We start from the raw sequence: 13758 nt of genomic DNA on the forward strand, positions 1-13758 counted from the left end.
CTCCCCAGCCGCACAGAACCGGGTCAGCGCCAACGCAGACAGCGAGCGGCAGCGGGACATCCGTGTGCACTTTGCCAGCCGAGAGCAGGGGCCCCTCCGCCTGGAAGGGAGAAGGCAGGACCTGCTCTGCGGCTTGGACCGGAGCCAGTATTCCATTTCTTCCTCCTGCGAATTCTTTCCGGAGCTACGATCGACTAAGGAGGTTCAGAGAGGTGAAGTAACTAGCCCAGAGTCACCCAGCCAGTACGTGGTGACAGAGCCGTGACGCCAGAGGGGACTGGCCGAGCGGGGACCTTCCCGGGAGCGCCGCCTCTCCAGCCTCCAGGAAGAAACTCTCTGCTGGAAGGAACTGGCATCGGTCCCTCCCTGCTCTGCGGAGGTGGGACACCCTCGGATTCCCACCATCCACCCCGGCGCCCGTCGAGCCCCAGAAGTATACTCTTTTCCATCTGCAATCCCGGCCCAAGTGGGGACACAACTCTTTTTCCTACGGTTTTCTTTAATCGCCTGCACCAAGGCAGGAATCAGAAGAAACGTTGAGAAGGCTGTAACTATAGAAGGCAGTAAACAGCATCAGAATGGCCGAGCCTGCAAGACCCAAGTCAATCCCGTCCCGACGGCTCGTGGCGGGGACGGGAAGGGTGACTGTCCCACAGAGGGAGCACCCGCCAGCCCCAGCGTTGGGGCTGAGCACTCGACATACAACTTCCACGTCTTCCCCTTGGAGGCAGGTGCCACAGGCACGGCCGTGCAGGCCCCAAAGCCTAGCACCACTTCCGGCCTCTGCCCGTCTCTGCTCTGCACCGGCAGGTTTCCTGAGGCTGGGAAGTAGGCTCCTGGAGACCTTGGCCCTGACCCCCTAGGGTCAGCTTCCCTAGGGCTGCTCACCTGGGTCCATCTCAAGTCCGAAAAACATGCCCATCCGCGGCCACAGGTGGGAGGTGGTGACAGACAGGGACAGAGCTCCCATCCAGCTGGGACCCCGTCCCACATAAAGGAGGCCGCCTTCCCGACACGGATCCAGAGACAGGCGATGCCTTCTAAAAATAGTGGCCCCAGCACCCGTGTGAGAATTATTCTCCCGTGATCGGCATCTTCCCTCCTATGTTCAAGGATGGAAATGCTCCCCTTTTCTCTCTCTCTGTCTCTTTTTTGGAGCATGGGAAGGCAGAGAGGGGCTGGATCTGGCACTGGGGTGGTTTTGCCCAACCTCTGCTAGCTGCACCACTTAACAGCTAGGGGTCCTTGGGCAAGTCACAAGATTAGATGCTAGAATTTTTCCCCTCCCCCAGATCCGCCTCTCTGGACCAGGGTTTAGTGACAACACTCAACATGATAAAGGGACAGGGGCGCCTGGGTGGTTTGGTCAGTCAGGCATCTGACTTCGGCTCAGGTCGTGATCTCTCGGTTCGTGAGTTCGAGCCCCGCGTCGGGCTCTGGGCTGACGGCTCGGAGCCCGGAGCCGGCTTCGGATTCTGCGTCTCCCTCTCTCGATCTGCCCCTCCCCTGCTCGTGCTCTGTCTCCCTCTGTCTCAAAAATAAATAAACCTCAAAAAAATAAAAAAATAAAATAAAATATGTATTCAGTTCTGCAAGTGTTTGGAACCGAAAAGGGCACTAGGTCACCATCTCAGGGACGATGGGGCCAGAACTCTTAGCGACCTCAGTGCTTCACGGCCAGCAGGACACAGCATGGTACAATCTGGTCCTAAAGGAGCTGACACTCGATGTCATGACACTTACCCTTGGTGTCACCCTGTCAGGAAGATGCTGCTCTCAGCGTTTTAGAGACACGGAGGTTAAGCCTGAGGGATTCCCACTTGCTTGAGGCCACGCAGCTGGCGAGGTTACATTCAGGACTCGGGTTCACGGCTCACCAAAGCCGCATCCTTACCGGTAAGCCAGTGGTTTCCCAACCGTGCTCCGTGGAACCCTATAGTCTGTCAGAGGTTGTCATGGAGGGGGGGTTGGGGCCATGAGGGATCAAGGGGAAGGTTTTCTCATGAGCCCAAGAAAGGCCTGGGGTTCGAGAGAGATCCGAGGAGACCACGAGGTGACAACAGCTCTCAGTGGCAGAACCCCAGGACGAAGAAGAGCTTGCCAAAGATGGACGTGCTTCCCCGCACTCGGGGTCCTCAGACCAACACCCCCGATCTGCGAGTGGGGGAGGGGTGCTTCAAAACGCAAATCAATCTACTGGCAAGAAAAGAGTGTTGCATTTCTGTAAGTTTATTTATTTATTTTGAGAGAGAGAGAGCACAAACAGGGGAGGGACAGAGAGAGAGTATCCCAAGTAGGCTCCGTGCTGTCGGTGCAGAGCCCGACGCGGGGCTTGAACCCCCGAACCATGACATCATGACCTGAGCCGAAATCAAGAGCCGGGTGCTTAACTGACTGAGCCACCCAGGCGCCCGGGGTGTTGCATTTAAAAGTATACATCTGAGTTTGCGTATGAAGATTCACATCACATGCCTACACCTATCCAAGAAAAGTGACCTTATAAAAGAAATACAGCACAGTGTTAGCGGGGCGATGAAAACTGGGGGGGAGTATTTTCCCATGCCCTTCTGTATATTTTCTGGGTTTTCACACGTTCCTCAACGAGTATTTCGTAAAAGATAACAGTGGAAAAGGAAAGTTGTTTTTTGTGGCGCGTGTGTGGGTGGGTGTTATTATTTTTTTTAAAGGAACAAGTTAGGAACCATTCCCGTAACTGGATTATTCCAGTAGGCCTAATAAACCCAGGTTACCAGAAATGATTCTTTGGCCATCCCACTCCAAAACGGAACAGTTGGGTGTCCCTGCCAACATTTCCCAAGAGAGGGGAGGAGTTCTTTGCAGGGATAAATGTGTCAGCACCCACGAAAACCCAGCACTCCGGGCGGGCGGCTTTGGGATCGGCTGACTACATCCAGCTCAGAGGCAGGTAATCCGTGACGCTGTGCGTGCCGGGAGCAAAGGAACCCACTTTTCTAGGGTGGTTCTAGGCGTTGGCCTGGAGCCTGGGAGGCAGGAGGGAGCCAGGAGGGAGCCAGGGACGGCTCTGGCGCTGGCCCCGAATGCCACGCCCTCTGAGGACAAGTCCTCTCTCTGGGTCTGGGTCTTCACCCCTGCAAAGCGTACCACGAGAGCTTCTGTGGCCCTTTCTGCCTCCAATATGCTTGGATTCTGACTCTAGCCAGCTGGGTACCCCCATACTCGGGACCGACAGGGCCCCAACTCCGCCGAGGGGCCCGAGGGGCCTCCCCTTGTCTGGCACAGGGCACTGCCCTCACCTCGTGGCGCAGACAGAACTGTTGTACGGGGTCCCTCCGGGCAGAGGCCACGCGGTCTCGGTGGGGGCTGCTTCGTGGCTCCTCTCCCCTCCAGCGTCCCCGGCCAAACAGACAGGCAGGCTGTGTCTGTGCAGCAACCGAGAGGACGGGCTGCTCAGAAACAGAGCCAGCCTGCTAACTTGCCCAAACAAAGTTCTTTTTCTCCAGAAATAATTTGGGAAGGGGGGAGGGGGGTAGGGGTTGGGCTGTTTAACGCTTCCAAAGAAACGGTTGCAGCAGCCGAAGGGTAAACAAAGTGTTGAGGTGATTCAACTGCCACGGCCCCTGGTGCTTGTCTGAAGTTGTTTCCGGGCCTCTCAATGGAAAGAGGTTCAACCCCCTCCTCGGCCGCCCCTCCCTCTCCTCCCCTCCCCAGCCCCCCTCCCCATCTCAGAAGCTGCCCTTTTCTCCTCTGGACTCTGGGACTGAGTGGGCAGAGCCCGAAGGTACATAATCCTGTTTGCTGTGGTCACCAGCTTTGAACCCCCCCTCTCTCTGATCTTTCCTCCATTCCTTCTCCCGGTGGAATCGTTGCTCTGGCTTAGCTGGTAGTTTCAGAGTTGGGGGTGGCGTGTGGGGGGAGGCGCACCTGCTATGAGCCGGGCCCCTCCATCGCTTCACAAAGCTAACAGAGGCAGAGACTAGAACACAGGCCACACGGGGGGGGCAGGGGGAGGCGGTCGGGACACCATCGGGCCCTCCAAGACTTAAAAGAGCTTTGTTTTCCAGAGTTGAGGACAGTTGGAATGTCACCCCTCTTGGCTTTGGGGCTCCTGGTGGCTGGGCTCTGCCCCGCTGTCCGCTGCCTCCTGGGGGGCAGGCTTGGCCCCGAGATAGCCACCCAGGAGGTCCAACACACGGGGCCACCCTTGGACAGCCTCCGATTGGCCTCCAGCAACACGGCCTTCACCTTCAGCCTCTACAAGCGGTTGGCTTCAAAGACCCCCAATAAGAACATCATCTTCTCCCCGCTGAGCATCTCCACCGCCTTGGCTTTCCTATCCCTGGGGGCCCGTGGCACCACCCTCACGGAGATCCTCGAAGGCCTCAAGTTCAACCTCACGGAGACCCCCAACACGGAAATCCACCGGGGCTTCCGGCACCTTCTGCAGAGCCTCAGCCGGCCCAGTGACGAGCTACAGCTGAGCGTGGGCAATGCCATATTTGTCAGCGAGGGGCTGAAGCTGCTGGAGAAGTTCAGGGAAGATGCCAGGGCGCTCTACGCCTCCGAGGCCTTCTCCACCAACTTCCAGGACTCGGCTGCCGCCGAGAAGCTTATCAACGACTTCGTGAAGAATAGGACCCAGGGGAAAATTGCGGACTTGGTCAAGGACCTTGACCTGCACACAGCAATGGTCCTGGTGAACTACATCTTCCTTAAAGGTGAGTGCCCGGCTTGGGGTTTGGAAGGAAACGGATCAGATCTGATCTCTTAGTTCTGCTCCCACGGGGCCGTCTCTGGCCTGGTGTAGCAAACCGTGTTATTAGGGAAACCCTCACACAGCAGGTGCCCTTGGTCCGGGGTGGGCGGAGGGGAGGAGGCGCGGCACCAAGGTCCCTCCCTGCCTGTAAGCATGGGTTTTCCAAATGATGCTGGGACGGGCCCAGTAACCCTTGGACTGAGTCAGAGTCAAACTTGCCTGCTCACCAGAAGGCAGGTGCTGCCCTTTCAAGTCACTCTTGGGTGGGTGGGCACTTCAGCTTCTTCCTTGAAAAGATGCCTTTGGACATGCTCTAGAAGCCCTCTGCCAGTGCCACACCAGTGGGACCATTCTGACCTGGACTGGGTCCTGCCCAGGGACTCAGCCTCTGGGAGTCCCACCCCGTCTGGGGGCCATGAACACAGGAAGACAGTGTGTAAGGAGCCTGGCCAACCCAGGGTTCTGTAATAACAGGGGAGCTTATGCTCCCCTATAAGCTTTTCTTTTAAGTTTATGTATTATTTTGGGAGACAGAGAGAGACAGAGCAGGGGAGGGGCAAAGAGAGGGAGAGAGAGAATCCCAAGCAGATTCTGCACTGTCAGTGTGGAGCCCGACGCGGGGCTTGACCTCACGAACCGTGAGATCATGACCGGAGCTGAAAATGAGAGCCGGCCGCTTAACCGACTGAGCCACCCAGGCACCCCCAATCCTCTATGATCTTGAGGGTGGTACCAGCAGGGTCACCATTCTGGGGAAGCGCCTTGGGGGAGGGCAATATCCCAGCCAGGACCGCTTCCCAGATTCTGGTTGGTCCAGTGCCCCATCCCATGGGTAGAAACCCAGCAAACACAGACCTCAGCCCATAGATTCGGGAGAGACGGAGTGCAAACAGAGCTTGGGGAGCAGCAGTCCCAATGGGGACAAAACACAGATGAGACCCAAAGCCTGATCATGGAGGCAGGGAGCCATCAGGTGTCTGAGAGACAAGAGCTGAGGGGAGACACAGCAAGTCTGCAGGAGGGGCTCTGGCTGGGTCCCCGGCCCCCGCAGGTGAAGGCGCGGAACCAGATTTCTCTATAAAACGAATGTGGGCCGGATGCGCCCTGTCTGCTCTTTGTGTCTCCTGTGTTTTCCCCTCCTACCACCCTGCCTTGTCCAAGGATTTTCTCCTCCAAATTCTCCTCCCCAGGGACACGCCAGCCGGTGGGCTTCCCCCCCCCCCCCTCTGGTGCCTCTATCAATGAAGCACAGGCCCGGGGGTGGGGGAGGGGTGGGGGGGGCTGGCTTTCCCAGCAAAGGAGCTCCCACCCACCCCGCTGAGTGCTCCAGTCCTCCTGGGGACAGAGACCTGTGCCCTCTCCTCGGCTGACCTCCGCCCTGCCCTCACGTCCCCACTTGGCCCCTCGTTTCAGCCCGTTTGACGAGGCTGTGCGCGTGTGCGGACCTCCGGGCGAGGCCAAAGACCGGGTGGCCAACTGGCGGTTGCGAGTGTTGTCCCTTTCAGGGGGTCAGGGGTTTCCCATCCCTCCCCCGGCGGCAGCGCTCCGGGGCCCCTCCCCCCTCTCTCCCTGACCCCTCCCCGTCTCTCTTGCACCTGCTCGTCCCGGCTTCCGGCAGGTGTCTCGCTCACCACAATGAACCGGATCTTCATTCCACGGCCCCTTCCCCGTCCCGACCTGTGGGGCTCACCCCTGTCTCCGGCGGCCCGCCCGCTTGGCCGCCCCAGGCAGGGCCGCCCCTAAGAGGCCAGTGTGGGGTGCCTGGCGGTGCGCCCCCGGGGAACCCGGGCAGAGAAGGGGTAGAGGCCCGGCAGCCCCGTGTTCACGGAGTCCTCTGACCTTCAGCCAAATGGAAGACGCCCTTCGACCCCCACAATACGTTCGAGGCGAAGTTCCACGTGAGCAAGAGGAGGAGGGTGACGGTGCCCATGATGGACCTCGAGGACGTGGCGGTGCCTTACTTCCGGGACGAGCGGCTGGCCTGCACCGTCGTGGAGCTCCAGTACGCCAGCAACGACAGCGCGCTCTTCGTTCTCCCCGACGAGGGCAGGATGGAGGCCGTGGAGGCCGTGCTGCAGCCAGAGACGCTGAGGGGGTGGAGACACTCGCTGCGGCTGAGGTGACTGCCCCTCCCTCCTCCTCCGTCGCTCTCCCCCACTCCCCGTGTCCCCAGCGCGCGGGACCCCCCTGATGTCCCCGGCGGGGGCTGCAGTGCTGGGAGAACCGGTCCCAGCACACGTGGGGCTTGGGGTTACCTTGCCCTTGGCCCATTTACTCCTCCATCGCATAGGTTAATTGAGCAGCTACGATGGGCCAGGCACTAATTTTAAATAGGTAAATTGTTCAGTATGTTGGACCTGAAGAAATGAAGGTGTGGGGGTGGAGAATAGAGCAGGGTAAAATGATTAGGAACACTGAACCCACCAGGAGGTGGTTAGTGATTTGAAATAGGATCGCCAGCAGGTGATATCTGAGCATCGGCATGACCAGGCGTGAGGGACCGAGCCCTGTGGGTATGTTAGGGAAAAGCATTCCTGGCAGAGGGAACGGCCAGTGCGGAGCCTCCGTGCAAAGCCTGGTCTGCCTGACGATTGGTGAGGCGAGACAGGCTGGAGCAGAGTGAGAGTTAGGAGAAGTCAGGGGGCCCCGCGGGATGGCTCTGGTCAAGCAGGGCCACGCAGACGCCGGGGAAACCGCAACTCTCCCTCCTCTGAGTGCGATGTGGAGTCATGGCAAGATCTGCGCCAAAGAGGGAGTGACCTGAGCACTGTTTTAAAAAGACCACCCAGGAAGCTGAGTCGAGAACTGACCGTCGAGGACAAGCATGGAGGCAGGAGGACCTGTTAGGAGCCCAGTGCCGCAATAAGCTTGAGAAGTGGTCAGGGGCCAGGTCAACCTGAGGGTCGAGACGGGCTGGGACACGGAATGCGGAAGACCAAAGTCAAGGGGACAAGCAAGGCAAGGAGCGTCCTGGGCCCGGTCCCCGCGGTGGGGGCACGGGGCGGCAGTCGCGGGTCAGATCCCTGGAAGCCCCACGACACAGGGACCCCGCTCTCTCACCCATGTTGCAGGTTGCAACGCTTCCTTCCTCCAACAGCAAATAGCCGCTGCACGGCAGGGGCTAGATGATCGGGTGTCAACGGGTAGGATATTCATCACACGCCTTTAATTTACAAAGCGCTGAGGAAATATACGCCTCTGCACATTCCCAGGCCATGATGGGTGCTAGGAATGGGTGAGTCAATGAATGGTTGCCTGGATGGACGAATGAATGAATTTGGAGAGAAATGGATATCCTCCCTGCTCATGGGACTCAAGGTTCAATGGGAGACACAGCCTCCTCACGTCTGGCAACCGTAAAACCAGGCGGTGACAAGAGCCTGGAGGGATATAAACAGACAGAGGGAAGTGTGAAGGTGGGGAGCTTTTGCTCCCACCAGTTCCGCTCAGAAGCAGAAGCAGCCCCTGCCCTCGGGGAGCTCGCCAGACAGCCAAGATGGGGGCCTTCAATTGCGCGTTCCAGGATCCCCTCGAATAGAATCCCTTCACGTCCAGCCCCAGCCCCGGCCGCTCATCCCCAACACCAAGGCCTCCCTCCACTCTGCGAAGCATCCTCTCTCCTTCCTGCCTTCCTACGAGTCCATCCACCTGCCTCCTGCTCCCGTCTCCACCCAGCGAGCTCCTTCCTCCCCTTCAGGACTCAGGCTTGACGCCACCTCCTACAGGAAGCCTTCCTGGTGCCCGTGGAGCATCCTGTGGAATCCCTGTCGGAGACAGTGTGTTTCCCGCTGTCCTGCAAGCTTGCGGGGGAGGACCAGGGCAGGCACGGGTGCCGCCACGGCCCCGGCCCTGGCCCCCTGCCTGGCACACGTAGGCCCTCGCAGATGTGCATGGATAATTAATGAATTAAGAAGAGTCGGCACAAGGGGTCAAGAAACTGAGGAAAAGAGGGGCGCCCGGGTGGCCGAGTCGGTTAAGCGTCCGTCTCTGGATTTCGGCTCGGGTCATAATCTCACGGTTCGTGAGTTCAAGCCCCGCACTGGGCTCTGCACTGACAGTGCGGAGCCTGCTTGGGATTCTCTCTCTCTCTCTCTCTCTGTGCCCCTTCCCTACTCAGGTTCTCTCTCTCTCTCTCTCTCTTTCTCCCCTCCCCCCTCAAAATACATAAATAAACTTAAAAAAAGAAGAAGAAACTGAGGAAATGAGTACTTACCTCCAACAAGGTGGCTGGAAAGGAAACCAGGGAAGACCACGCTGGGAGGCGGGAGAAGGTGAGCATTGGGTCAGGCAGGTTCACCTTAAACTTTCTCTTTTCCCAGGTGGATAGACAACCTGTACCTGCCCAAGTTTTCCATCTCCAGCAGCTATAATCTGGAAAGCATACTCCCCCAGCTGGGCGTGACGAAAGTCTTCACCAACCAGGCCGACCTGTCGGGAATCACGGGGGAGAGGAACCTGGCAGTTTCCCAGGTGAGTCTTTAAACTGTACGCGACTCCTCCTCCATGTCTGGGCTCGAATGGTAAAGGCCGGGCGGACGTTTGGGTCCTCTTGAATTTGCATAAGTCACCGGATTTCTCATTATCCGGCTCCCCTCCCCGGGACTTGCGCAAGCCCGGGAGAGCTGGGCTGCAACCGTGTTGAAAGCCGGTCCCCACCTCCCCTTGCCATACAATGTGACGCGGAAGCCACGCGTGGGGGAGCGCTGGGATGGAATGAGAGGTGGACCCCATCCCGTGCTCCACCTTTTTTAAAAAAATGGTTTTTTGATGTTTATACTATTTTTGAGACAGAGAGAGACAGAGTGCAAGCGGGGGAGGGGCAGAGAGAGAGAGGGAGGCACAGCATCCGAAGCAGGCTCCGGGCTCCGAGCCGTCAGCCCAGAGCCCGAGGCGGGGCTCGAACTCACGGACCGTGAGATCGTGACCTGAGCCCAAGTCGGATGCTCAACCGACTGAGCCACCCAGGCGCCCCCCCCCCCCGCCCCGTGCCCCACCTTTTGGAGCCCTCGATTTTTCATCTGTAAACGGGGGTGATGGTTCTTGGCCAGTGTGCAGTGCCCGGCAGAGGAGGGGAGAGGCACTAGATAATCACAGCCACGGGGCAATGGTGATGGAAATGCCCCAAGGGTGTGAAAGGAGAATACAGGGACCCTTGCACTACGCGTCTGGAAACAAGGTCCCCAGATGAAGCAGGGCGTCTGAGCCTTCCGCTCTCCTCCGCGCCCCACTTTCCAAAGGGTGCGGTGATGGAGAGATGTGTGCAGAGGGGCCCGTGTGGTCCAGGGATGTGAAGCCCCATGACACCCAAAGTCGCCAAGGGGCCCGAGGACATTTCAGATGGAGCAGGAGAGGTGCTAAAACCAGTGGGGCCCTTCCTGTCTGCAGGGATGTCTGCGGCGGCTGCTTCAAGGCCGAGAAGCTGCCAGAAAGTTGCTTGCGAGAAAAATGCCTCGTATGACCCTTGACCCTCCCTCTACATTATATGGAGTGGTTTTGGGGGGCAGCACAGTCCCTGGACTCAGACAGAGAGGCACTCAGATCAGGGTGCCCTTCCTCTGTGTCTCCATGACCCTGAGCCTCAGTTTGTGCATCTGTGCGTTGGGTCTGTGCCAGACCGCTGACAGGGTCGTCGGGAGGAACAAACAAACAGATCTGGCTGAGCAGCACAGTGACAGGCCAGGGTAGATGCCCCCTCGGGACTCTCGAGCAGGCTGTTCACCTCTTGCCCACCCCATCTACGGTGGCTGACGGTCTTGCGTTCCCGCAGGTGGTCCACAAGACCGTGCTCGACGTGACGGAGGTGGGCACGGAAGCAGCGGCGGCCACGGGAAGCAAAATTATGTTGATGTCTGGAAAAATTGGCCCACTGACCACTGTGAGCTTCAACAGACCGTTTCTGCTGTCCGTACTCAGCAAAGACACCCAGGACATCCTCTTTTGGGGCAAAGTCGCCAACCCCAATCAAGCCTAGGGCCCCCCCTCTGAGGTGCCGGGCGCCCGGGTCTCCAGACGCAGCCTGGCCTCTGTGCACCAAGGAGCCACATGCCAGGCCCTGCCTGGCTCATCCTTTAGACGGTGACAGTGACTCTGCCTGGTGGCTTCCACCTGCACAGGGAGCCTGTGGACTTTTTGATCGGAGGCTCTGAGACCTCCAGACAGCAATAAGCCACCTTTCTCGGACTGGACGCTCTCCTTGTGCCTTTCTACCCTGATCTGCCTGACTCCACGGCCCTGCAGCTGCCTGTGCCCAAGGGCCAAGCCCCAGAACGTTCCACCGGGCTCAGTCTCACCCAGGCTGTGGGCCCCTCTGCTTGCGGCACTCGTGGCCAAGCCCACCTGGACCTCAGGCCCGGGACGGGAGGAGAGCCTGTGGCCTGGTTCTCTTCTGTGGGCTCCCCTGTCCCGGGTTCCAGTCTCGCTTTTTTTCCCTCCCCTGGGCCCAGATGTGTCTACGCATGGACCCCCACCCCCAACCCTGACCACATCTGGCATAGCCCCTGGACCTCTGGCTCCCGGGCCTTCTCTCCTCCAGGATGCCTCCTTTTACCGCGCCCCCCCAGCATGCCCAATCCAGGGAGAATAGTTGCTTTGTAGGTTCCCGGCCGGAGTTCCTCGCCTGCCTCACCAGTCCTGAGTCCTCTCCAACAGATGAAACCCTCAGCAAGCAAGTGAGCCATAAAAGGACAACTGCAGTTAAAACCTATAGGTGATTCTGAGCCCCATTTTATAAATGAGGAAACTGAGGAACAGAGAGGCTCAGTAATTTCCCCCAAGCCCACACAGCTAGGAATTATTGCCAGCGGGGTATTATCCCAACCTGCTAGATGTCAAGAGGACCGCTCCGAGCCACAAAGAGACTCTGCCCTTGAAGATTCTCGCAGTGATGGGGGGCCCGGGTGGCTCAGTCAGTTAAGCGTCCGACTCTTGGTTTCAGCTTGGGTCGCGATCTCACGGTTTGGTGAGTTCAAGCCCCGTGTCAGGCTCTGCGCTGGCAGCGTGGAGCCGGCTTGGGATTCTCTCTCTCTCTCTCTCTCTCTCTCTCTCTGCCCCTCCCCTGGTCATGCGTTCTCTGTCTCTCTCAAAATAAATAAATAAACTTAAAAAAATAAAAATTAAAAAAAAAAATTCTCTCTCTCTCTCCCTCTGCCCCTCCCCAACTCATGGTCTCTCCCTCCCTCTCTCTTTCAATCTAAAATAAAAAATAAATAAAATAAACAAAGAAAAGATTCTCACAGTGATGACCCTCACAGACTTGGAATCTGCTGGGCAAGACTGATGGTGAAGCAAGGCTCTGGAAGCTAAGAGCAAAGCACCGAACTCAGGGAAGTCAGAGAAGACTTCCTGGAGGAGGTGACCCCTGTGCTGTAATCGGAAGAAGAGTAGAAGGCGGTTGAGTGAACAGAGAGGAGGGTGTTCTGGGCAGGGGAAGGAGATGGAGGCACTTTCAGGAAGCCGGAGGCTGTGGGACAGCTTGGACCAGCGAGCAGAGGGGCTTCTAAGGGGAGAGGGCTGTGGCAGGACTGCTGAGGGCCTGGCGGCTCAGCGAGGGTTCTGGAATGGTTTCTGAGAGCCACCAGCAGCTTTAAAGGAGTTGAAACGGGGAGCTGATGGGAGCAGGTTTGCACACTAGAACGCAGACACTGGTTGCTGTGCAGAGAAGTGATTAGCGGCCTGGGACAGGGGTGTGGGCTGGGCATGGCAGGTGCTTCGAAGGGACAAAGGCACGGCTGGAGAGAGAGAACAGGGACGGTTCGCAGGCTGTGATGACAGCCGATGTCACGTTACGGGTGGATTCGCAGGAGACGGCCAAGGGATTCGCTTCAGAGGTTTGGGAGAGAAATCTGGGCTGGGGCGTAGCAAGCGGTCAGGATCTGTCCCCCTGGATGGGCAAGGGAGCGTTGAGGGGGACGAGGCCCCCCCCAGAGTGAGTGCCACGGACTGTGAAGAGAAGGGCAGGGAGAGAGGCCTGAGTTGTCACCCCAGGACCAAGAGGAGAGCTGCGGAGGGGACAGGGGGGAGGGCTGAGGAGTGAAGCAGGGAATGAATGAACCCAGGGGATGAGATGGTGAGCAGGCCCCGTATCCTAAGCCCTGACTGTTCTGCCCCCAGATTGCGCACTTGTGACTCAGTCTTCTAGATGGGACTTCGGCCTCTTCCCCACCCCACGCAGGTGGGGAAGCCGGGCGATCCCTCCTGAGCTCTCATTCGCCCCGTGGGAGAAATCACAGGCTGATAAGGGCTCTCCAGGCACCAAGCAGTGCTGCCCTGGGAGAGGAGTCAAACCGTCCCTCTTCCTGCCTCCGGTGCGTCCAAACTGGGATTTCTTTTTTGCTCCAAGGATGTTCTGGAGCTTTCCCACTGGACTCTTAGACTGTTCACAAAGACTCTCCTGTCTGTGGGTGACGGTCCAGGTCAGCGCTCTCCAGGGACTCTGAGACCGCAGCCAAGAGGGCTGGAGGTCGGTGTGACTGTTACCTGACACACAGGTGGGCGAGATGCCTCCCGGGCCCCTCAGGGTATGGCGCAGGACCCCAAAGTCCCCCCAAAGGCATTCGGTCCACGGAAGGGTGCCAAGTCTTGCTGTCGAAAGAGAGATACAAGCGAGGGGCATCTTATCTGGCCATCTCACTGACGTCACCCACAATGCCTTGGGAGTCTGTCCGAAGAGTGGTGGGTAACAGGGCCCTATCACAAACGGGCGACTCGCTGACTAGGTTATGCTTCAGCGCCATCGCTCTGCCTGCACAGGGGAGGATGCGTGGTTGGGGGCGGGCTGGGGCAGGAGAGGAGCAGCAGGATGACCAGACGTTGTAGCCCGAGCTACGGAACTGGGGAAGCGTGCAGAGAATGGGGGCTGCCCGGAGAGATGTCAGCAGGTGCCATGACGAGGACTTAGTGGCTGGTTTCGCAAAGGACGGGAAAGAATCGAGGCTGACACTCAGGTTGCTAGGTCGGGAGCTCGGGAAGCTGGAAACGATACCCTGCTCTGGGCGCTCGGGATTACAGAAAGAACATTCTTCTGC

The 13758-nt window shown here is 58.4% G+C and overlaps 1 protein-coding gene across 1 annotated transcript; it reads left to right on the forward strand.

Annotated features, from left to right (window-relative positions):
* The first annotated feature begins 2847 nt into the window (after positions 1-2847).
* SERPINA3 (serpin family A member 3) lies at positions 2848-10915 on the forward strand. Its single transcript, XM_058740590.1, has 5 exons — positions 2848-2926; positions 4044-4697; positions 6581-6854; positions 9055-9205; positions 10503-10915. The coding sequence occupies exons 1-5, from the start codon at positions 2848-2850 to the stop codon at positions 10704-10706; spliced, it is 1362 nt and encodes a 453-aa protein (XP_058596573.1). The 3' UTR covers positions 10707-10915.
* Positions 10916-13758: the final 2843 nt, after the last annotated feature.

The sequence above is a fragment of the Neofelis nebulosa genome, chromosome 7, assembly GCF_028018385.1.
Source record: "Neofelis nebulosa isolate mNeoNeb1 chromosome 7, mNeoNeb1.pri, whole genome shotgun sequence".
Taxonomy (NCBI): Eukaryota; Metazoa; Chordata; class Mammalia; order Carnivora; family Felidae; genus Neofelis; species Neofelis nebulosa.

Excerpts from the sequence above, each read along its gene's own strand:
- SERPINA3 (XM_058740590.1), top strand. The coding sequence starts at position 2,848 with ATGTGTCAGCACCCACGAAAACCCAGCACTCCGGGCGGGCGGCTTTGG. Across the intron at positions 4,698-6,580 it reads GAACTACATCTTCCTTAAAG|CCAAATGGAAGACGCCCTTC; the intron begins GTGAGTGCCCGG and ends TCTGACCTTCAG. Across the intron at positions 9,206-10,502 it reads GGAACCTGGCAGTTTCCCAG|GTGGTCCACAAGACCGTGCT; the intron begins GTGAGTCTTTAA and ends GCGTTCCCGCAG.